This window comes from Mytilus edulis, chromosome 1, assembly GCF_963676685.1.
Source record: "Mytilus edulis chromosome 1, xbMytEdul2.2, whole genome shotgun sequence".
NCBI lineage: Eukaryota > Metazoa > Mollusca > Bivalvia > Mytilida > Mytilidae > Mytilus > Mytilus edulis.
In genome coordinates, this window is record NC_092344.1 from 62,166,213 (window position 1) to 62,192,740 (window position 26,528).

The window sequence follows — 26,528 nt, forward strand, 5'->3', positions numbered from 1 at the left end:
GAAAAAAAAGATTTTATTGTATTCTTTAGTTAAAAACTTCCACTTTTAAAAACAATGATAATGAATGAATTTAAAGAAAATGTCACAAAAATACATTTGCAACTTCAAAACAAGCAATACTAAACAGAATGATTTTGAAATCCTATGATATCATTTTAAAAAGATCAAATTCCATGTCTAATATTTAAAAAAAAAATCATTCCACTTTTCGGTAATATAACTATCATTCTGAGAGTATTGCATAGCAATACATAGTCCACTACAAAATAATTGTACTGGAGAAAAATGCCAGCTTGATCTATAACTAGCCATGGTGTAACCTATACATGCTATATAACAAATATCAAACAATATCTTCAAGCATGACGAAAAAAATGTGGAAAACTGAATATTTGTGTGAAATAACTAACTTCAAGAACCATAACTCTGCAAAATATCTAGACTGGACCATAAATCTGCACAAAATTATCAAACCGAAACAAAATTTCGAACTTGGTCTGTAACTAGTCATGATAAAACAATACACCAATTATCAAATAAATATATTCAAGCATAACGAAAAAAAAATGTGGAAAACTGATTATACGAGTGAATTTTCTTCAGTCCAAACTTGGCCTGTAACTTATGATAAAACCATATACAAAATATCAAATAAATATATTCAAGCATAACCAAAAAAAGTGTGGAAAACTAATTTGACAGACAGACAGACAGACATGCAAACCTAAAGTCCCCTTTGACTTCATAGGTAGGGGACTAAAAACTGTTGCCATGTAACATGAAAAGAGATTGACAATTTTGCAGCTTACTTAAAATTAAACTAAACGAACTTATCTGAAAATGTAGTTAGAAAGACAGTAAAAGTCATTTAGTATTTTCACATGGATATGTTTTATTGCCAAAAAATTGTTTTCATATTATATCTAAAACATCAAAATAATAATGTGACTACCATGTATCTCATATTGTTTTATGGAGAGTTTTCCTTACCTGGTTTTCGATGAATATTTGAGGGACTAGTTCTAATGGTTTTATCACAGTTACTAAGGAATGTGCCCATAACATACCCTGAAAGTATAAAACACACAACTTAAAAAAAAGTCAATATTTCAAGTTAAGTTATTAGAAAAGCAAAGGGGTATGGCAGTTTCTAATTAGGAAATTTAAAGTGTTGATTATTGGATTTTTTATTCATTCAGTAACTTATATGATTTGTAAAAATTTAGTCCTTATTCAAAAAATGATATTATCCCTACAAGACACAACAAATATCAACCCTACATGATACAACAGATACCAACCCTACATAATACAATAAATATCAACCGTACATGATACAACAAACATCAACCCTACATTATACAATAAATATCAATCCCTACATGGTACAATAAACTGTTATCACAGAGATATGTCTTGCATTTTTGTAATGTCGATAATGCAAATGTTGAAATTAAAATAACAACACTTTTAACATGTACGCTTTGCAAATATTCAAAGTCAATGAACCATGACTGAAGGTATGTGGCTAAACAATCTCCATTGAAATGAGATGTGCCAATGCCAATACAACTGCATACCAAATACCATTGACTTATCATCAGTAGTTCCCTTTAAACAAACCTAAACACAAACTAATACATGTAAACTAAGCAAAATTTCAAAGTCAATAGACAATGACTGAGAGGCAGGGCCAAATAATCTCCACTGAAATGAGATATGCCAATACTAATACAACTGCATACCAAAAATATCATAGACCTTAAGCTTCCATTAGTGGTTCCCGATAAATCACCTAATCACAAACTAATACTGTGGATTCATTTATTTTCGTGGGTATTAATTTTCGTGGATTGCTGAAAACATTTATATTCGTGGATATTTGATTTCATGGTTTTGACAATATCTGTATGTAAAGCCTATTAAACATATGATATTCGTCGATCATGTGAATTCGTGGATCACCAGTACCCACGAAAAACCACGAAAATTGGTATCCAACGAATAATAATGAATCCACAGTACATGAAAACTAAGCAAAAATTTCAAAGTCAATAGACCATGACTGAGAGGCAGGGCCAAATAATCTCCATGTAAATGAGATATGTCAATACTAATACAACTGCATACTAAAATAATCAATAATCATGAAAATAGCCCCAAATATCTTCTTTCATAGCAAAATTCGATAGAAAACAGTTTTAGTTAATAAATGTCAGGAAACTAGATATCTTTTTGTGTAATTTTTTACTAATGTTGGTGTCATTATAGCCGAAGAACTATAGATGAGGACTGTAAAATTGCATTTCTTTACCAATATTTAACATCTATTCCTGAAATATTTGTCAATGTTTAGACTTATAGAGGAAGACAGTTGGAGGTAATAGTGAGTACTGAAATGACCACACCTGCCAGTATAAAATTATAATCCTGGTACTATTGATAAATATTTACACCACTGGGTCGATGCCACTGCTGGTGGATGTTTCGTCCCCGAGGGAATCACCAGCCCAGTAGTCAGCACTTCGGTGTTGACATGAATATCAATTATATGGTCATTTTAATAAATTTTCTGTTTACAAAACTTTGAATTTTTCAAAAAACTAAGGATTTTCTTACCCCAGGAGTAGATTACCTTAGCCATATTTGGCACAACTTTTTGGAATTTTGGGTCCTCAATGCTCTTCAACTTTGTATTTGTTTGGCTTTTTAACTATTTTGATCTGAGCGTCACTGATGAGTCTTATGTAGACGAAACGCGCGTCTGGCGTATAAAATTATAATCCTGATACTTTTGATAACTATAACTACCAATGATCCAGAAGTGACAAGTCAGAATACTTACAGCATTTACAGCTGGAGGGAGGAGTGAAGCTGAGATGGCCACACCCACCAATGACCCAGCGTTACCTCCTAAAACAGACAAGGCTACACCTATACCAGAGGCTAAGGCAATCATTAAACCTGGAACAAGACCTCTTAACACTCCCCTGTAATGAAAATGAAAAATAAAATTATACATTAAAATCTTGAGATTATTTACAGTCAGGAACAAGTAATTTTAACTAAGATAAGTTTTTTAGGTAATTTTTCTTTAAAGAATTATACAATTACTCAATAAAGTTGTTTTAAACTTCATAAGCCTTGACTAAATATAGTTTTTATAAAATTTTACATCATTTCACTACATAAAATTATGAATTAATCAAATTTGAGAGGAGTTTAGAGATTTATAAAAGGTTCCTTTAAAAATAATGACAAAAATATTACTCTTTGAAAGAAACAAGCATTCCGTGTGTATTCTGTGTGTATTGCATGGCAGTACCTTGTCCCCTACTAGTTAAAATTCATTGTATTAAAAAATAAAATTCTATCTTGATCTATAACTAGTCTAGGTGTTAACAAATATCAAGTCATTATCTTCTAGCATGACAAATAAAAGTGTTGAAAACTGATTATTTCAAGAACCATATCTCTGCACAAAATCATCTGACCTGAACAAAAATTAAACTTAATCTGTAACTTGCGGTGACAAAACTAAAAACCAATTATCAAATCAATATCATCCAGAATGACAAAAAAAGTGCAGAAAACTGAATAATTCTAATTTAAAGGACCATAACTCTGCACAGAATCATCAGACTGGAACAAAATTGAAACTTAATCTGTAAATTGGCATAATAAAACAATACAATAAATATTAAATATAATATTAAATTATCACTATAACGATAACAATAACGATTGTGGCAAATTTTGGTGTAATCTGGCACGGCAATTTCAGAGGAGAAGATTTTTTGTAAAAGATTACTAAGATTTACAAATATGGTTAAAAATTGACTATAAAGGGCAATAACTCCTTAAGGGGTCATCTGACAATTTTGGTCATGTTGACTTATTTGAAAATCTTACTTTGTTGAACATTATTGATGTTTACAGTTTATCACTATCTATAATAATATTCAAGATAATAACCAACAAGAATGTGTTCATAGTACACGGATGCCCCACTCCCACTATCATTTTCTATGTTCAGTGGACCGTGAAATTGGGGTCAAAACTTTAACTTGGAATTAAAATTAGAAAGATCATATCATAGAGAACATGTGTACTAAGTTTCAAGTTGATGTAACTTTAACTTCATCAAAAACTACCTTGACCAAAAACTTTAACCTGAACTTTGCACTATCATTTTCTATGTTCAGTGGACCATGAAATTGGGGTCAAAACTATAATTTGACATTAAAATTAGAAAGATCACATCATGGGGAACATGTGTATTAAGTTTCAAGTTGATTGGACTTCAGCTTCATCAAAAACTACCTCGACCAAAAACTTTAACCAGACGGACGAACGGAGGCACAGACCAGAAAACATAATGCCCCTCTACTATCGTAGGTGGGGCATAAAAACAACAAAATTTCCTTAAAATTACCAATTCAGGGGGCGGCAACCTAACAACGCGTTGTCTGATTCATCTGAAAATTTCAGGGCAGATAGATCTTGACCTGTTTCACTTTATTACCACTGTCAGATTTGCTGTAAATGCTTTGGTTTTTGAGATATAAGCCAAAAACTGCATTTTACCCCTATGTTCTATTTTTAGCCATGGTAGCCATCTTGGTTGGTTGGCTGGGTCACCAGACAAATTTTTAAAACTAACTACCTCAATGATGATTGTGGCCATGCTTGGTTTAATTTGGCCCAGCAGTTTTAGAGGAGAAGATTTTTGTAAAAGTTAACGACGATGGAAGACGATGACGGATGCCAAGTGATGAGAAAAGCTCACTTGGCCCTTTGGGCCAGGTGAGCTAAAAAGTAATATCATGATGATTTGAATGACTGAGAGATAAGTTATTCAGTATATGAGGTAAGCCAACACTACCTGACTTTCATTTCATCTGTTGGCCATGATTCTGTTCCTCCTAATGTTCCATAATTGACAGCAATACTAGATGCAATTAACCCTACTATGAACCCTTAAAAAGAATATTCAAACCTAAACAAAAATTTTAAAAAATCATCATAAAACTTAAATACATGTACATATGAGTCAATATTCTAAAAGAAGCAGATGTATCATCACAATCAAAATTACTATAAAAAGGTATTTAAGGTGGTACCCAACACTTTCATTAAAATTAATTTGGCTCGTTTAATTTTCATTAAATTTTGTCAAATTATTTACTTTGACCCTTTATCAAAAATATAAAAAATTTAAAAATTTTGAACCAACCGTTTTGTCAGAAAAATTACTCTGATTATATAGCAGTTTGACAAACACCAATTTTGATCATTGAGAAGCTTAATATTCCTTTTACAACACAACGTAATTAAAACGTTTAGCTGACTTTACAGAGTTATCTCCCTGTAGTGTTAGGTACCACCTTAATCAGAAAATGTTACATTATTCACCATACCAATCTGCAAATTGAAAATGCATTGTTCCTCATTGATATTATGGATATGCTTCCATGCTATTGATATGTTTTACGATCTAAGTTTGTCTAGTATTGAACAAGAATGTGCCCCTAGTACAATGATGCCCCATCCGCACTATCATTTTGTATGTTCAGTGGAACGTGAAAATGGGACAAAAACTCTAATTTGGCATTAAAATTAGAAAGATCCTATCATAGGGAACATGTGTACTAAGTTTCAAGTTGATTGGACTTCAACTTCATCAAAAACTACCTTGACCAAAAACTTTAACCTGAAGTGGGACAGACGGACGAATGAACGGACGAACAAACAAACAGACCAGAAAACATAATGCCCATAAATTGGGCATAATAAATGGGGCATAAAAACTAGCCCACATCAACCAGAAACTTATAAAATCAATGTTAGTCTTAGCATTGTCAAACTACCCCACCTCATTCTTAAGTTTGTAAAATCTACATTTAGTCTATTGTTGTTCAGGTAGCAAACTTCCTACAAAAGCTTGTAAAATATCCTTTACTTTGACAGTGAGAAAGTAGCCTACCTCATCCAAATGCTTGCAACCTCTGCTTTCACATAAATTTGTAATTTAATAAAATTAACATAAAAACATCTATTTTCCTCACTAAACATTAAAAGTTGATTTAAACAATTTACAACATTTTTCCTATTGATTGTTTTTTGTTTGTGTGTTTGACAAACTAGAGGCTCTAAAGAGCCTGTGTCGCTCACCTTGGTCTATGTGACTATTAAACAAAGGAAGCAGATGGATTCATGACAAAATTGTATTTTGGTGATGGTGATGTGTTTGTACATCTTACTTTACTGAACATCCTTGCTGCTTACAATTATCTCTATCTATAATGAACTTGGCCCAGTAGTTTCAGTGGAAAATGTTAGTAAAAATTTACAAATTTTATAAAAATTGTTGAAAATTGACTATAAAAGACAATAACTCCTTAGGGGGTCAATTGACCATTTCGGTCATGTTGACTTATTTGTAAATCTTACTTTGCTGAACATTATTGCTGTTTACAGTTTATCTCTATCTATAACAATTTTCAAGATAATAACCAAAAACAGTAAAATTTCCTTAAAATTACCAATTCAGGGGCAGGAACCCAACAACGGGTTGTCCGATTTATCTGAAAATTTCAGGGCAGATAGATCTTGACCTGATAAACAATTTAACCCCATGTCAGATTTGCTCTTAACGCTTTGGTTTTTTAGTTATAAGCCAAAAACTGCATTTTACCACTATGTTCTATTTTTAGCCATGACGGCCATCTTGGTTGGATGGCCGGGTCATCAGACATATTTTTAAAACTAGATACCCCAAAGATGATTGTGGATAAGTTTGGATTAATTTGGCCCAGTAGTTTCAGAGGAGAAGATTTTTATGAAAGATTACTAAGATTTACGAAAAATTGTTAAAAATTGACTTTAAAGGGCAATAACTCCTAAAGGGGTCAACTGACCATTTCGGTCATGTTGACTTATTTGTAAATCTTACTTTGTTGAACATAATGGCTGTTTACAGTTTATCTCTATCTATAATAATATACAAGATAATAACCAAAAACAGCAAAATTTCCTTAAAATGACCAATTCAGGGGCAGCAACCCAACAACAGGTTGTCAGATTCATCTGAAAATTTCAGGGTAGATAGATCTTGACCTGATAAACAATTTTACAAAATGTCAGATTTGCTCTAAATGCTTTGGTTTTTAAGTAATAAGCCAAAAACTGCATTTTACCCCTATGTTCTATTTTTAGCCGCGGCGGCCATCATGGTTGGTTGGCCGGCTCACCGGACACATTTTTTAAAATAAATACCCCAAAGATAATTGTGGCCAAGTTTGGATTAATTTGGCCCAGTAGTTTCAGAGGAGAAGATTTTTGTAAAAGATTACTAAGATTTACGAAAAGTGGTTAAAATTGACTATAAAGGGCAATAACTCCTAAAGGGGTCAACTGACCATTTTGGTCATGTTGACTTATTTGTAAATCTTACTTTGCTGAACATTATTGCTGTTTACAGTTTATCTCTATCTATAATAATATTCAAGATAATAACCAAAAACAGCAAAAATTCCCTAAAATTACCAATTCAGGGGCAGCAACCCAACAACGGGTTGTCGGATTCATCTGAAAATTTCAGGGCAGATAGATCTTGACCTGATAAACAATTTTACCCCAGTCAGATTTGCTCTAAATGCTTTGGTTTTTGAGTTATAAGCCAAAAACTGCATTTTACCCCTATGTTCTATTTTTAGCCACGGCGGCCATCTTGGTTGGTTGGCGGGGTCACGCCACACATTTTTCAAACTAGATACCCCAATGATGATTGTGGCCAAGTTTGGTTTAATTTGGCCCAGCAGTTTCAGAGGAGAAGATTTTTGTAAAAGTTAACGACGCCGGACGACGGACGACAGACGCCGGACGCCGGACGCAAAGTGATGGGAAAAGCTCACTTGGCCCTTCGGGCCAGGTGAGCTAATAAAAACTGGAAAATGACAATGTTTAAGTACTTTTTTCAATGTAATGTAAAACAACGATTGTTTGATAGGTAAATTTCAATATCAATAGGAACTATGCTCAAACAATTGGTCAGAAATTAACTTTTTATGATTTAAAAATCAGTGTTTATAACAGATTGAGATTATATCATTGACATTTAATTAGCACAACACCACATGCAGTTTTGTGAGTAGAATCCATTGTGCTGTAGAAAAAAGTTGAAGGTCCAAGTGAATACATCTTATCGCTAATCCCGGCTGACACGGCCGCTTGAACTTTTGATGTCAACAACAATCGCTTTTCTGTTGTGGCGTCAGATATTTTATTTTATGACGTCAACATTTTATGGGAACCTGTGTGATATCCAGCAATGGCGGACAAGTAGCGATAAGGTGTATTAACTACACAGAGAACAATAGCTATTGTGATAATTCAATGGGACAATAGAACTGACAAAAGTTTAAATACCTTGACCAAGAGGAAATTATTTCATGGAAAAGTTTTATTCGCAATAGCAAAAAGTAACATTTGACATCAGGCAAGTTCATAAAATAGGGCTCTTCACCATTAATTCAGCCATATTGGATAGGGGCAGATTTTCACAATGGAGGTGAAAATGGTGTGAAAAATACAGGAAAACATCATTAAAACTGAGCAGTTGCTTGAGAACATGCATAGGATTTCCCATACTTTCATACTATTTCCACTTCTTTCAAAAAAATCTGCCCCCTATCCAATATGGCCGAACTAACCATGAAGAGCCCTATTAAAATCTTATTTTGTCATTAGAAAGTATTTTCAATTAAGTACCTTGGTTATCTTAATGTCATGTATATAAGCTGTAATTTTTGGAAAATAATCCATATTGTTTGTACATGTATTTGGAAAAAAACTTACCACATAGAACACATATCAATAAGCCCTTGAATTCAGAAGCTATTCCTAAATTCCTCAATGAGTAATTTTTTATAACAAATCCAAAAGTTCCTGCTAGTATTGGTCCCTGAAAAGATTTATAGAAATAATAAAACCTAATTTTCTGAAGAAATTGTAGTGAAGTGACGTTTTACCCCTATGTTCTATTTTTAGCCAAGGCGGCCATCTTGGTTGGTTGGCAGGGTCACGCCACACATTTTTTAAACTAGATACCCCAATCATGATTGTGACCAAGTTTGGTTAAATTTGGTACAGTAGTTTCAGAGGAGAAGATTTTTGTAAAAGTTTACGGACGACGGACGCTAAGTGATGAGAAAAGCTCACTTGACCTTTCAGGTCAGGTGAGATAAAAAGAAAATGTTGTCGAGCATGTATTCATTATTTATGGATCAAAATTTTGTTTTAAACTTTTGTCTGTATTCTCTGGTTTGGGGCTTAAAGCATCACTGGAATATGGTTTTCGTTCTGATTTCTATTTTCGGCACATGTAGCATTTCTTGTTAACATAAGATCAGCATTCAAATAATACGGAAAGAAATAAAAAAAAATCTTTGGAGGCAATATTTTTAAACCATACTCTAGATGAAAAAAGTTAAGGTGATATAAATATGTAAATAACTTTGTTCTAAATAAATTATTGAAAGAGATTTTCAATATGATAGCTTAGAAAACATTTCCTACATGTCACCAGCTGTTGATAACAATCACTAAATGAAATTATTTGTTGATAGTACTTATATATTCAGAATAAAAAACTTGCATACAGGACTTTGTTTAGTAGATATGCATGCATTGGTTCAATAATTTAGAAACTCCTTAAATATAATTTTAAAAAGTTCAGATTATTATGAACATCTTTACTAAGCCTATAGTTCAGGAGCTGTGGTTGGTTCATGTCTGTCATATTTGTTTTTGTTACAAGTTAGGCAATTAGTTTTCTCAACTGAACTATTTCATAATTTTATAATGTCAAAACCTTTTATAACTGACTATGAGGAATGGGCTGTGCTGACTAAGAGTTATTGGTTTTGCTCAGTGTTGAAGGCCATATGGTGACCTATCGTTGGTAAACTCTGTGTCATTTGGCCTCGTGTGTAGAGTTGTCTCATTGGCAATCAAACCACATGTAGTACATCTTCTATTTTAAATTAACAAATGGTTGCAAATACCAAGAAACATAATGCCAATCTACCATTTGAGAAGGAGAGGGAGACATAAATAGAAAATTTTAAAAGTCCAACAATTTATAAATCCTACTTACCATTAGAGGAGAAACCAACATACTTGCTACTAGTATTACAGAACTATTCTCTATCAATCCTAATCCTGCAATTATACTGAAAAATACAAAAACAAATATTTACAGATACATTTTATGGTTTAACTAAACTAGAGGCGCTAAAGAGCCTGTGTCGCTCACCTTGGTCTATGTGCATATTAAACAAAGGACACAGATGGATTCATGACAAAATTGTGTTTTGCTGATAGTGATGTGTTTGTAGATCTTACTTTACTGAACATTCTTGGTACTTAGAATTTTCTCTATCTATAATAAACTTGGACCTTTAGATACAGTGAAAAATATTTTGTAAAAATTTACAAAAATTTACCAAATTAGTGAAAATTGTTAAAAATTGAATAAAATGGGCAACAACTCCTTAAGGGGTCAACTGACGATTTTGGTCATGTTGACTTATTTTTAGATCTTATTTAGCTGAACATTATTGCTGTTTACAAGTTATCTCTATCTATAACAATATTCAAGATAATAACCAACTAGAGGCTCTAAAGAGCCTGTGTGGCTCACCTTGGTATATGTGAATATTTAACAAAAGCAGATAGATTCATGACAAAATTGTGTTTTGGTGATGGTGATGTGTATGTACATCTTACTTTACTGAACATTCTTGCTGCTTACAATTATCTCTATCTATAATGAACTTGGCCCAGTAGTTTCAGTGGAAAATATTAGTAAAAATTTACAAATTTCATGAAAATTGTTAAAAATTTACTATAAAGGACAATAACTCCTTAGGGGGTCAATTGACCAGTTCAGCCATGTTGACTTATTTGTAAATCTTACTTTTCTGAACATTATTGCTGTTTACAGGTTATCTCTATCTATAACAGTATTCAAGATAATAACCAAAAACCGCAAAATTTCCTTAAAAATTACCAATTTAGGGGCAGCAACCCAACAATGGGTTGTCCGATTCATCTGAAAATTTAAGGGCAGATAGTTCTTGACCTGATGAACAATTTTACCCCAGTCAGATTTGCTCTAAATGCTTTGGTTTTTGAGTTATAAGCCAAAAACTGCATTTTACCCCTATGTTCTATTTTTAGCCGTGGCGGCCATCTTGGTTGCATGACCAGGTCACGCCACACATTTTTAAAACTAGACACCCCAAAGATGATTGTGGCCAAGTTTGGATTAATTTGGCCAAGTAGTTTCAGAGGAGAAGATTTTTGTAAAATATTACTAAGATTTACGAAAAGTGGTTAAAAATTGACTATAAAGGCCAATAACTCCTAAAGGGGTCAACTGACCATTTTGGTCATGTTGACTTATTTGTAAATCTTACTTTGCTGAACATTATTGCTGTTTACAGTTTATCTCTATCTATAATAATATTCAAGATAATAACCAAAAACAGCAAAAATTCCCTAAAATTACCAATTCAGGGGCAGCAACCCAACAACGGGTTGTCGGATTCATCTGAAAATTTCAGGGCAGATAGATCTTGACCTGATAAACAATTTTACCCCATGTCAGATTTGCTCTAAATGCTTCGCTTTTTGAGTTATAAGCCAAAAACTGCATTTTACCCCTATGTTCTAATTTTAGCCATGGCGGCCATCTTGGTTGGTTGGCCGGGTCACGCCACACATTTTTTAAACTACATACCCCAATGATGATTGTGGCCAAGTTTGGTTTAATTTGGCCCAGTAGTTTCAGAGGAGAAGATTTTTGTAAAAGTTAACGACGACGGACGACGGACGACGACGGACGACAGACGACGGACGACGACGGACGCCAAGTGATGGGAAAAGCTCACTTGGCCCTTCGGGCCAGGTGAGCTAAAAAAAGTAATAGTCAATTTACAAATTGAAGCTTTTTGGCGAGAGAGTAACTTGGGTGACTCTCAAGCTTCATTCTGTGTTAAACAATTAATACTCAACAAAATCTATATTATTAGTATTAACTTGGTAAACAGAAATAAATTTGCCACAAAGGTTTTCTGAATTGTAAATGTATGGTTTATTGAACCACAGGTTAACTTTGAACTACTGGATCACTTTGATCAACCGATTACCATGGTTTTCTTATTTTATAAATAGGGTGCAAACATTAACCCGCCATTCTGCCTCTGATGAAGGTCCCTTTTGGACCAAAACCGTCCAGGCAATGAAACATCACTAGGCACTGTTAATTATATGTACTGGCATATACTATATTTTTAAGCATAAAAAAAAATCTATTTTGTTTGGCCTTACCTGGCTGTAATTATAAGCATTAGATAGTCAAATTTAAATTCTGCATTACTCTGTACAGAACTGACCACCTGAAAGAATACATTTAATCTTATTTAGTTTATGACTTGTCAAGTACCTGTCAAGAAAGGTTAAAATTTCTGCAACTTATTTTCCACAAATTATTTATTAAGTACTATAACAGTTCTGTAGTTGAAGAGTTACTGTCGTTAATTAGCGATTTGATTGTCCCAAATTTGGTTCTACTAGCAACACATAGAGAAGCTGATAAAACAGCAATTTGAGGCAGTCAAATACCAATTGACGGGTAGCTACTCTTGTTATTCCTATTCTAATGCTTGACAAAGAGAAATTGAACATTAGATAGATACAGGAAGATGTGGTATGAGTGCCAATGAGACAACTCTCCATTCAGGTCACAATTTGTAAAATTAGAGCTTGTCATTATACAAATGAATCAATTTAAGATAAAACAAGAATGTGTCCACAGTATATGGATGCCCCACTCACACTATCATTTTCTATGTTCAGTAGACCGTGCAATTGGGGTCAAAACTCTAATTTGGCATGAAAATTAGAAAGATCATATCATAAGGAACATGTGTACTGAGTTTCAAGTTGATTGGACTTCAACTTCATCAAAAACTACCTCGACCAAAAACTTTAACCTGAAGCGGGTCAGACAGACGAACAGACGGAAGCACAGACCAGAAAACATAATGCCCCTCTACTATTGTAGGTGGGGCATTATAAAAATTCACAAAACTTCATGAATGATTTTGTTGCATTTATAAACGTCATAGCAAAACATGACTTCTTATAAAATAATTTCAAACTAATATTTTTTTTTGGTTTTTTTTTGTACAATTCAAATTTGGATAATATCTCATTGTAATTAATTTTTTTAAGATTCGTATTTTTTCATTATACTGTATTAATTGAACATTTAATTTGTAACTTGGTTTTATTTGAAACATTTTCCTTGATACTGTTCCTTAGAATTGTTAGAACTAAGGTACCTGTGACACTAAGAGTCTTGCTTTTATGGATTTTCTAAATTCTCCCTCGTATATTGATCTGTAAAATAAAATGTAATCCATTGCTAATTATTGACTAATTCATAAAATATTAAACAAAATTCTTATACTATACAAAGGTGTTCACTTATAAATATGAAAAGTTCATTTTCAAGTAAAACAATACTTATGCTGAAAAAATAATTATCAAGTTTAATACAATATTTGTATTTTATACATTTTAGCATTATATTTAGCTGAAAACAAGTTTTTATATATAACTTTTAAATACCAGCAAGATACAATAAACAGCATGTGTACAGCAGTTATTCCCCTTTGAATTTACCGTTTCTTTTGTTTAGTATATTTAACACATTTTTGGAAACAAAATTTAAATCAATTTTGTACCCTTCTGTCATAAAAGAAAGCAGATTCTTTTCTATTATTTTCTATAAAGAGTTTTATTTTATATGTTATAGGCTGAATTTTTCAACTATGGGAAACAACACTACCCAAATTTAGAAGTAAATGTTTTGCCAAATTCTGTAAACGATCTTAACATCATAACCTCCAGTTTTTTACTGAGATCGAAGTCAAAAAATTTCAGAAAGCCGTTTTTTGCAAATAATGAATAGCATAATAGGAATGAAACAAGAATGTGTCCATAGTACACGAATGCCCCACTCGCACTATCATTTTCTATGTTCAGTGAACCGTGAAATTGGGGTCAAAACTTTAATTTGGAATTAAAATTAGAAAGATCATATCATAGGGAACATGTGTACTAAGTTTCAAGTTGATGTAACTTTAACTTCATCAAAAACTACCTTTACCAAAAACTTTAACCTGAACTTCGCACTATCATTTTCTATGTTCAGTGGACCATGAAATTGTGGTCAAAACTATAATTTGGCATTAAAATTAGAAAGATCATATCATCGGGAACAAGTGTACTAAGTTTCAAGTTGATTGGACTTCAACTTCTTCAAAAACTACCTTAACCAAAAACTTTCACCTGAAGCGGACAGACGAACAGACCAGAAAACATAATGCCCCTCTACTATCGTAGGTGGGGCATAAAAATGATATTCAACAAATCTAATAAATTCAATCCTCACAGAAATTATTGGTAAAATATCAGATTCTGAATATGTAATAACCACATTATAGCCTTAGCTATAACAATTTCCTAAGCAAATAACCAGTTATCAAGCATTGTGGTAAAATGTCACAGTAACTTAAAAAGTTGCCAATTTCAATAACGACTTGTTGCATTAAATATTGACTTTTTTGTAACATACATACAAGAAAATGTGTGTTTCTGTTCTTGGACCAACTGAACATGTTTTTGTTTCTTCAATTCTCATTTTACTAGCATTCAAAAGTTGGTCATATTGAGAAATTAGATTGTAATGAAAATACATTAATACATGATAAATGATAGCTTGTCACTTGTAATATCTGTCCTATTGTAATAAAAAATTGTAGCCATGAATGATACCTGGGTTAATATTATACAATTATAGCCTTTGTATGAGGTCAATTCAAGGTTATATCGACCTAAGAGAAGCATATTGACTGAGGACAAAGTCCGAGGTCAATATGCTTCTCTAGGTTGATATTACATCATATTAACCTCAACCAAAAGCTACAATTGTTATATTATTAATCAACAGCTATTGCATGAATTATGTAAATTTGGGGATTTCTAGAATGTATTTTTAGTAACATGCTGTATGCCCTGTGCAATATGCTGTTTTTAACCTATGAAAAACTAAACACAATAGTATTGTTGTGCAAACCGTGTAAATACAAATGTTCATGTGATCAAGTTTTAACGAATCACAAATCCTTAAAAATATTCGATTAATAATATAAGTTATTAACATCACATGATATTGATGTTTATGAATGTAATATGAAAGTAAACTTTTTAGATACATGTTATAATGCTGGTATCTACTTAATTCAATAAAGACCGAAGTATGATATTAGTACAAGCCATATTTGATCCCAGAGATAGCTAAGAAATATAATCAAAGCACAATTAATGCTGTTAGACAGTCACTCAGACTTGATCAAAATTTTGCTCATACAGTTGATGGCTAAAAGTATTTGCATACTTTAATATTGCATTCAATATTTCATATGTATATGACCCTCTTTTTCATAAACATGATAAAAACATATTTCAAAGCCATGTTCAAAATTACATTTACTTGAAAAGCAATTAAAATTCTAATTCTATAACAAAATCAGGCATGTGTTAAAATACATTATGACAGGCAAAAGTTTACAGAGAAAAGTGACATAAAAAATGTTAGTGCCAAGAAAAGGGGTGTTTTAACCGTGAGTGGTGAGTATCTAAAATTTAAATTAAAATACATAGAAGAGATAACAATTTTGTCTTTATAACTACAAATTTCACATCAATTAGAATAGATATGGCCAAATAACTTTAGGGGCAATTCCTTTTAGTTCCATTAGCAATATGAATATATATTGTTAAATAAATATTTAGTTTAGTACAATACCTTTGTCAATCTTTTACTGTAAATTAGGAAATTATAGTGGATATTTGTTAATGTAAATATTTAGAAAGTAGACCTATTAATGTATTTAAGGGACACAACTCTTGTAATTCACTGGTGTGTTTGTTTCATATGATCAATTTTGAAAACACAATCCAAGCATCTAAAGGACACAGATTATTCATTCTGTTTAATTTGAATTCTTAAAAAGCATTGACTATACCTATACTTACTATTCTAACATGACGTCCTTCAAACGCTTTGAGTACACACCCGTGGTAAAATATGAATATATTGCCAGTGCTGTTCCGATTGTACTCCCACGTCATATGCTTTTTTATGAATGAGATACCCGACGTCATAGAACAATGACGTTAGAATGTAAGCATTTTACGGGAAAATACACGCTTGTGAATCCGAAAATCATCACAAGGAAACATACACAAATGATGCTAAAATGTGGCAAAAGCCCTTTATTGTACATCATATAAGACATATAAATAAATTATCATTCAAATTCATCCAAAACTGTCTAAATACATTATTTTAAATAGTTTAAACATGTCACTAATGCAGTTTGCTCCGTTCTTTTACGCTAGTTTATTAGTGCGTTTATTTATGGGAACGGCAAATATTTGCCTACACCTAGAGCGCTTCGATCCAAAAGAATTGCCGTATGTGTCCTATCAGAATCGAAATAATTCATGGGGGCTTGAATATATCTAGATTTTACCACGGGTTGTCCCTTTATGCCGATATTTTACCCCTCGCTTTCGCTCAGGGGTAAAATATTTGTCATAAAGGGCCAACCCGTGGTAAAATCACGATATATTCAAGCCCCCATGAATTATTTCTTAAACAAACATATAATTGATTTACAGAGTTACTTCCCTTAACCAATGTCTACCCCTTAAACAAAATCAAGATATTTTTCATTGAAATATAATGCAGTATGAACCATGTCTCATTTTTGACTTTAGGAAAAAAGGTATATTAATTTCTGAATTTACAGTAAATGTAACTTTTTTACCTATTTATAATGTCACTAAGTTGTGACAAAAATGTGTCCATAAATCAATGATCATTGCCTGAAATATTTCAACAGTTTATCCTTTATTGCCATTTTCTCACTGTATGGATGTGTATAAAGCCTCAACCATGCATTTAATGTAGTGAATATTTCTATCCTATTCATACAAGGCTTAAAAGTGAATGTTGATTCAACAAAAACTTACCTGTTAAAAATATTTTTCCAAACAATCAGTTTAAGTTAAATTATCTATAAAATCCCAGAAGACTACAGTAATTAAATTAAAATGTGTTCTATACTAAGATTGATCAGCTAAGACTAGTACAGTCAAACTTGTAAATAAAGCTTAACAATACCAGAGAAATTGACTTTATATCAGGGTTGACCTTTGAAATGAGGTTCAAAATGCAAAGATATTACTGTAGAGAGAAAAGAAAAGGATGACTGATAAGAAAGGTGAATGCTAAATAGAAGTGAGCTTTCATTCAGGTTTGACTGTACTAAAGTTAGGTCAGACAGATTTCGCTGTACATAAGGTGCTAACTGGTTCAATGAACATGAGGAACAATAATCCAGTATAAATCAAAAAAGATTTTTTTCACCGGCTGATCAAATATTATCTATCTAAACAGTCCAAACCAAATAATAATATTAAAGTGGACATTTTTTTTATATTAAAAAAATCATTTACTTTTATAGACAAGTAGTTAACTGATTTTGATCATTGAACCACTGTTCTTCCCTAACTCTGTGTTTAAAACATTAAAAAAAATAACCAGTACATTTTGGTTATACATTGTTATATGACCACACCACCATATCTATATCTAATATATTTTTTTTCTACTGAAAATGTCATTTTCAAAATTTTGTACTAAAAAAAATCTTTTTAATTTCTGAAAACAATTTCAAACTTAGGTTTGAATTTTTCTCTATAACATGTATAAAGTAAAATCAAATTTTAAATTAAAATAGATTAAACTTTGAGTTGAAAAATCCAAAAATTGAGTATTTTTGTCCAAACTGAATAAAAGGGAGACAAATTAGTAGCTTATTTTCCCAACTAACACTGCATTTTAGTTCAAACAATGTATTTTTCTTATCTATAGTATGATGATTCTAATGTTTTTTTTCTATTAATGTCAACTACAAAATCTTTATTTGACCTATAACATACTTGTAACAAGAGGAGTACGATATTTACATAATGATATACAAACGATACGAAAAAGGAGGCATTATATCAATAAAATACAATAACTTATATATATTTCTATCTACTACATGCATGTACTAATATTTTTCCTACACAAACATGCTGCTTCCCATAAAACTTACCTAAGATCATTCCTTTAAATAAAACCAGGAAAAATGCAAACAATAGATATATGAAACTAGCTCACTGCACAAAAGCTTTAATTCAACCAAGCTTAAAGCTTTAACTCACCAAGCTAAAAGCTACCTTTGGAAAAGTCTAAGGATAATTCCCACTTCATGCATCATAATTTTCACCATGTTCACAAAAAAACGAAGATTAAAAACTATTTTTAATCCCAAAAACTTTAAATTAAGGGGAGATAATAATTTTTTTATCAAAATATTAAATGAAGTTTTTCTGTCCCCACTAAATTTTTTTAAACTTTGCTCAGTCCAGAAAACATGCATGTTATATGGCAATACCATCGTCATAGTGACAACATGAAAATGTCATTCCCACATCCTTATTCATGATATAAACACCATGCTAAACATTAAATGTTGTACAATAGGAATAATTGTTATCAATTTTTATTGTAATAATTATAATTATCATGATAATTCTTTCATTACTTTTTTATTGTTTTTTTTATTAATTTTGCAAAAATATCGAGCTAACACTACATGGTTTGTCATGCCATCATAATGTTAACTATTCATTTATACCTTTCTTAGTAAAATTTAACACTCTGTGATTTATCCTGCTACCAAAAAGTTTACTGTTCATTTATACCAATGTAAGTAAAAGTTTACACTTTATTGTCACTGATCAAAGTAATAATAAATACAGTGATTTATCCTGCCACCAAAAAGTTTAACAATTCATTTTCACAGAGTAAAAGTTAACACTCTGAGATTTATCCTCCAACCACAATGTTAACAGCTCATATATACCAATCTAATTAAAAGTTAACACTTTATTGTAACTGATCATAGTGACTATTAACACTGTGATTTATCCTGCCGCCAAAATGTAAACTGTTCATTGTTATGGATCTGAGTTAAAGTTAAAATTCTGTGATATATCATGCCACCAAAATGTTAACTGTTCATTGTTACATAGTAAAAGCCAACACTGTGATTTATCATGCCACCAAAATATCAATCTAATTAAAAACCGATCTCTCATCGCTCCCGTTTTCTGATATGTCGCGTGGGAGATCTACCAAAACCTGCTTTGAGTTCACATGTGAGTGAACTAGAAGTTATGAATTTATTATGATATGCAAATGAGTTGACGACCTATTTATAAGCCAATCAAAAAAGTTTATGAATTATTTTGACTGACAATTTTGTCGTAAATAAAATGAGTTACATCCCTTTACCTTACAATAAACTTTCAAGATTGGCCGAAAAAGACACACCTACGAGGTCACTCACATGTGACCTCTAAGCGGGTTTCGTTAGATCTCCCACGCGACATATCAGAAAACAGGAGCGATGAGATTAGATTGCCAAAATATTAAACATAGACACAAGTTTAAGAAAACAATTCAACACATTAACACAAAACTGGAACACATTGAAATTCTAAAGAACAATAATTTACCTTTTAACACCTAGTATATTTCTGTTAAGCAAGACATTTCAAAAATATTATTTCTGTTAAGCAGTTTTATTACATGTAAGTAGAAACGCATAAAAGTCATCTGTTAATTCAGAACTCAACTTAAAAAAGAATTTAAAAAAAAATATATAATTTGTTATTTCCCTTTAATCCCTGCATTGTTTATTGTAAATCTTCAGCAAGTAGCGGCAATGAGTGTCAATGAGTGACCATTTGATGAAATAGATAAATTTCAATATGACGTAATCTATGTTTGAGTTATTTCCCTTTGTCATTAATTTTTTACGGTAGAAATGATTGATTTCTGCTATATTTAATAACTGAATTAGTCAGCTATAAAAGGCCCCAAAATCACAAATGTAAAGAAATGAGAAGTCTAACCGCCTGATTTATGAATAAAATAATGATTGAAAAAAACAAATTTGATATACAACAACATTCACAATTATATTGCATTTATATTAAGAGCAAGTCAAATTTTCTAAATCTAAAATATGCTTTGAATATTATTTTTATAATTTTCAAATGACCATACTTAAGTACTTTGTACATACCCTTCGCTGTCACGATCACACTCATCACTGCTGTCTGCTCCTGTTGCTGCACCTTTAAATATGCTCGATGGATAAATTCTGAAGAAGAAAATGATGAATACATTATTCTTTGTTGGATACCCATTTTCATGGATAAAGTGAGATTTACATGTAAATCACAAATTTAAATGTTCAATGAATACAAATTTTTTATGCAAACTGTGGCAAAACTGTGAAATAAAATAATCCAAGAAAAATATATGAATTCACAGCAGATGAACAAGAAAGACTTAGACTTTAATATAGGCTGTACAGTGACATATATATGTTCCAGACCATACGAAAATAAAGTATGTAAACAATTTGCAAGATGCACCTGAAAGGTTTCCGACACCCAGATGACCACTTTTTGTTCCGCTTCTAGAATATTAAAAGCTGTTATAAACTGATAGTGATTAGCAAGTGAACTCTGTAAGGGTGGTGCCAATAAGTTTCCAGGGGAATTGTTTGGCAGTGAGTGGGTATGCCCCACTCATTTGGCAGGATATGGCAAGATGAAAATGGAACATGTCCCCACATTGTACGCTAGCTTATATTCGGGGTTCTCTTCTGTGTTCCCACAGAGTTTGGCTTGGGACTTCTTTGAATGTACCAAAGAGACCCGTTCCTAAATTGGTCACAGTTCGGAGCTCAGGTGTTCTCTTTGAATCTGAATAAGCTGCAAATGTAAACCAGAGTTCTTGGGGGGATATTTGCTACGTATCGGGGCTCATTTTCCATACGATCTCTCTATTTTAAAGCAATTAACGCAAAGGATTGTAGCTTTCATTGCCTACCAGTGAAGCACAGGCTTGCCAAAAATAATGGTTCGGCTGTTTGTACATTCATCTTGCCTTATCATGTCTGCACAAAAAATTCATACTGTGGCCATATCATTCCAAATTCTTTGTTTATTATATTTATCTTTGAATATAAGAGGAGAAACAATTATATTATTATTCGAGATAGTGGTTGATCGCACCTGAGACATATATTAAACGAAAGCGAGAAATTTGGTTGATCGCACATGAGACATATACTAAACGAAAGCAAAAGAAATTTGTTGATTACACATGAGGCATATATATTAAATGAAAACAGTTTCGTATCTTTGATTAATTGAATTATGATCACTGAAATTGAAGATATCGCAAGTAAATATAATGTGGGAGGACAATTGTTTTGAATATTAAGCAACTTTACAAAAAAATACAAATGCAAAGGAACATGTATGAACTGCAAACATGTAAATGTAAAAAAATATTCCCCAACTTGTGTTACCTTGGGCGAGAGTACCAAAATAGGATTCAGATATACAATTAAACAAATATTTAATTTCAATTGTTCGTTTTTTCATTTTATCCATCTAATTGTAATAATAACAATTTGTAAAACTATTAATAAAGATTGTGATAAATGTTTACCCATATGATCCAATAACATGTATGATCAGCTTGTACTGGATCATACGCGTATGGTCGGACCGTACAAGACTACAAGTATATGTATACGGTCCGGACCGTAGGTGTACGGTCCAAATTCTCATATGGTCTGGAACATATAGACTATACTTGTTAACTTCTATTTCCTTTACTCTCTGATAGCCAGTTGTAAGATTAACATTCATACCTTCTTAAGTTAAAATAAGACTGCAACCTAATTAAATAATTTAACCAACGTATTCATCAAAAGCCTATATTCAAAACCAGTTTGTCAAACCATTTTCAACAGATAAGCAACAAAATAGATTTTTTAGCCATTTCCAATATTTACTAGTTCTTATAACTTTGCTTGACTTAGAAAAAAGTGAACTGTTTACCAATGCTCAATAACTATAAGACTTACTCTACAGAAGTACTTTCTATTTCTCCTGAAGACTTACCCTACAGAAGTACTTTCTATTTCTCCTGAAGACTTACCCTACAGAAGTACTTTCTATTTCTCCTGAAGACTTACCCTACAGAAGTACTTTCTATTTCTCCTGAAGACTTACCCTACAGAAATACTTTCTATTTCTCCTGAAGACTTACCCTACAGAAGTACTTTCTATTTCTCCTGAAGACTTACCCTACAGAAGTACTTTCTATTTCTCCTGAAGACTTACTCTACAGAAGTACTTCCATTTCTCCGGAAGACTTACTCTACAGAAGTACTTCCATTTCTCCTGAAGACTTACCCTACAGAAGTACTTCCATTTCTCCTGAAGACTTACTCTACAGAAGTACTTCCATTTCTCCTGAAGACTTACTCTACAGAAGTACTTCCATTTCTCCTGAAGACTTACCCTACAGAAGTACTTCCATTTCTCCTGAAGACTTACTCTACAGAAGTACTTCCATTTCTCCTGAAGACTTACCCTACAGAAGTACTTTCTATTTCTCCTGAAGACTTACTCTACAGAAGTACTTCCATTTCTCCTGAAGACTTACCCTACAGAATTAGTACTTTCTATTTCTCCTGAAGACTTACCCTACAGAATTAGTACTTTCTATTTCTCCTGAAGACTTACCCTACAGAATTAGTACTTTCTATTTCTCCTGAAGACTTACTCTACAAAAGTACTTTCTATTTCTCCTGAAGACTTACTCTACAGAAGTACTTTCTATTTCTCCTGAAGACTTACCCTACAGAATTAGTACTTTCTATTTCTCCTGAAGACTTTCCCTACAGAAGTACTTTCTATTTTTCCTGAAGACTTACCCTACAGAATTAGTACTTTCTATTTCTCCTGAAGACTTACTCTACAGAAGTACTTCCATTTCTCCTGAAGACTTACTCTACAGAAGTACTTCCATTTCTCCTGAAGACTTACCCTACAGAAGTACTTTCTATTTCTTCTGAAGACTTACCCTACAGAAGTACTTTCTATTTCTCCTGAAGACATACCCTACAGAAGTACTTCCATTTCTCCTGAAGACTTACCTTACAGAAGTACTTTCTATTTCTCCTGAAGACTTACATTACAGAAGTACTTTCTATTTCTCCCGAAGACTTACCCTACAGAAGTACTTCCATTTCTCCTGAAGACTTACCCGACAGAAGTACTTTCTATTTCTCCTGAAGACTTACCCTACAGAAGTACTTTCTATTTCTACTGAAGACTTACCCTACAGAAGTATTATCCATTTTCCCAATACCTTGATCTACCAATTTATTTAGTATCATTTCACACTTTTCTCCTCCTTCATCTATAAATAGAATCTACAAGGAAGTATAAATAAATAATTTCAATTACACTTTGGTCAAATAAGTTTAGGAAATACTTTCTCAAATGTCTTAAACACACACTTAAGATTTGATTCACACACACCTAATAATGAATATAAACATGATAAATGATATCTAAATAATATTGCTAATGAAAAGCATCCCAAATTCCTACAAAAATCACTGACATCATCAAATCGTTTACTTGAATTTGATTGATTGTTAAGATTTTACACCACTTTCAGCATGCTTGGCTGAAATGAGAAATGGGATCTGCAGCATCTAAAAGTTAAGTCTTATATTTATAGCAAAACAATTACCACATAGACCGCATTTTTTCTCTTTAGCAATAGACTTATAATTATCATGATTATGATAATGTATTGCTTCATGAATTTTACTGTGGATTCGTTTATTTTCATGCGTTTCAATTTTCATAGATTGAGGAAAAGTTGCATTTTTGTGGGTATTTCATATCCTGGTTTTGACAAAGTCTGCATACAAGCTTATAGAATTTTTGTAATTCCTTAAACATTTACATTTGTAAATTAATATTTTTCAGAAAAGTTTTTAGCTAGCTGGATGAATCAAAGTATGCTAACAGGTGTTAATGAAATTAACAACTTTGTGGAATGTGAAAGGCACTTGAAGGGGATTTTTGTTAAAAAAAAAAAAAAAATTTATTTTTTAATCATTAATTAAAGAAACAGATTCTTACATACATTTTTTAGTTACTCGTGGATTATTGGATTTATCCAATCTCGATAGTTAAATTATAAATTTTAAAGTTCTTGCCCAGGCTTGGTCTTTAAAATTGATAAATTAACTATCTCGATTTGATAAATCTGATAATCCACTGGTATCAATGTAAAAATCTATATATATCAATTGTGCAGATCAAATTGACTTAAAGCCAAAATTTCTAAGTAAAATCAAAACTAATTCTTTTTCTTTGTATCATATGCCCATAAGTTTTTGTGAACAAATTTTCCGCTTCTTGCTGTAGATAAACCTTTGGTTTGAAGAACATGTACCTGATAGAATTTTCCAGTAGCTGTTTTCGACACGACATAATTCTCAATTCCAAAATCATCTAATATAGCTTCTGTATCCTAAAAAGATAGATAAAAAATGTTTGAATACAATATCCCTAAAAACATGAACAACAAGCATACTTTCCTTTAAATAATTCTTTTAAGACTTAATTTGATCAACAAACACAAATACCAATAATTACAGAAAATGGACATAGTTGGTATCACTAAGGTCAGTACTATCTTTTTAAATTTTTGACACAAGATTCAGTTACCTTAACAAATATATTTCTTGTTCAAAAAGGCCACAAAAAGGCATGACTAGAATTAATTATTATTGGAAACCTAAGTCTTATACAAAAAGGGACTGTTGACATTTTTTGTCGGAATGAAACTTGATTGACCATTCATGCCACATCTTCTTTTTTATGTTTGGTGCAAGTTTCATTTCAACAAAACATAAATATTTAAGATATTATACCTCTAGAATAGTTGTTGGTTCAATGAATGGATGAAGATCTTCTTCATTAGGAGCTGATACTTGTGACAAAAACTGAACCTTTTTATGTAAGTTTTCAATATTTCCAAGACTTATTGATGATCCTTTATTTGGAAGACTAGCAATGGAATTCTCTTCTTGTAGACTGGCTGATGATTTACTTTCTGTTATACCGAGCAAGAGTGAAGATTTAATCTCTGGTAAACTCTTTGCATTTTTTTTGTCTGTTGATTTATAAAAATCTGCGGTTGGAATTGGTTCTTTTCCTTTGCTTTCAGTCTCCGGCTTTGAAGCTTCAACTGCTGTAACGTCAAATGATTTTTTGGGAGATTCTTTTGGTTCCTCTGATTTTTCACTCTCTTCCAATAAAGGTTTTATTTCCGATTTTTTACTCTCTTCCAATAAAGGTATTAAATTTTCTTTTTCACTCTCGTCCAATAAAGGTATTATTTCTTTTTTTTCATCAACTGGCTCAACTTCAAAATTTTTTGGCTCAGAATCTTTTCTATCTACAACCACTTTTTCTGATGTTTCAGAAATTTCCGCCAATAATCGAGATTTTTCATCAGCATCAACATTACTACCTTCTCCTGAAGATGCATCATCATTTTTTGGAATTACCATGTCTTTGAGCACATGATACAATCCTTTTGCTTGTTCAAACAAGAATGGAGACTGTGTATCTAGGTCAACAAGTTTCTTTTCTTCTTTTTCGTTAGGGACCTCATCTGTGTCAATGGGATTATTTTCTTCTTTTTTGTTAGGGTCCTCATCTGTGTCAATAGGTTTATTTTCTTCTTTTTTGAATGGGACTTCTTCTGCTGTCTCTGTATCTTTTACGTGATCATCTTCACCAAAATCCCATTCATCCAATGTTGTTGCTGATGATTGCTGCACAACCCCTTTTTCGATCTTATCTGTTTCATTTTTATCATCAGGAGTTTTATTTGAATCCTTTGTTTCATCGTTATCTGTGGTAATTTTATCCTCTTTTTTATCAGAAATTTCTTTTTCTTTATCTTCAGTCTCTTCCTTCTCAATTGTGACTTCATCCTTCTTAAGATCATCAGTTTCCGCATCATCCCTCTTTAGATCGCCATTCTGTATTAAATCTTTCTTTAGATTGCTACTTTGCACTTCATCCTTCTTTTGATCATCAGTTTGTATTTCTTTCTTATCTGTAATAACATGATAAGGGTGTGTACCCAAATTTCTTTTATTTATTGACAATAACCATGACAACAAAAACTAAAATGCTGATTTTTGCTGGAAATTTTATAGGTATGAAAAGTTCTGTGGTATATTTTGAGTGTTCTGTGGTAAAAAGACACTCCTGACAAAACTAATTGTGTAGTGCCCTGTTATAAGGGGATCTCATTGGGGGTGTTCTGATCCTGGATCATGCTTACTGTTTTGTCAGAT

At 32.1% G+C, this 26,528-nt stretch overlaps 1 protein-coding gene across 2 annotated transcripts in view; it reads right to left on the minus strand.

The window, feature by feature from the left end:
- Nucleotides 1-26,528, minus strand: part of LOC139515043 (uncharacterized) — a 38,154-nt gene that overhangs the window by 10,314 nt on the left and 1,312 nt on the right. Inside the window, exons 2-13 of one of the 2 annotated variants that reach the window (XM_071304604.1) lie at nt 25,089-26,284; nt 24,608-24,685; nt 23,473-23,567; nt 20,349-20,426; nt 19,777-19,797; nt 13,413-13,470; nt 12,397-12,464; nt 10,160-10,235; nt 8,860-8,965; nt 4,886-4,979; nt 2,846-2,990; nt 991-1,068 (exon numbers count right to left, since the gene is read on the minus strand). In XM_071304604.1, the coding sequence (XP_071160705.1) occupies nt 991-1,068; nt 2,846-2,990; nt 4,886-4,979; nt 8,860-8,965; nt 10,160-10,235; nt 12,397-12,464; nt 13,413-13,470; nt 19,777-19,797; nt 20,349-20,426; nt 23,473-23,567; nt 24,608-24,685; nt 25,089-26,284 (2,093 nt within the window). The remainder of the gene's footprint in view (nt 1-990; nt 1,069-2,845; nt 2,991-4,885; nt 4,980-8,859; nt 8,966-10,159; nt 10,236-12,396; nt 12,465-13,412; nt 13,471-19,776; nt 19,798-20,348; nt 20,427-23,472; nt 23,568-24,607; nt 24,686-25,088; nt 26,285-26,528) is intronic. The other variant, XM_071304609.1, reaches the window with a different exon arrangement.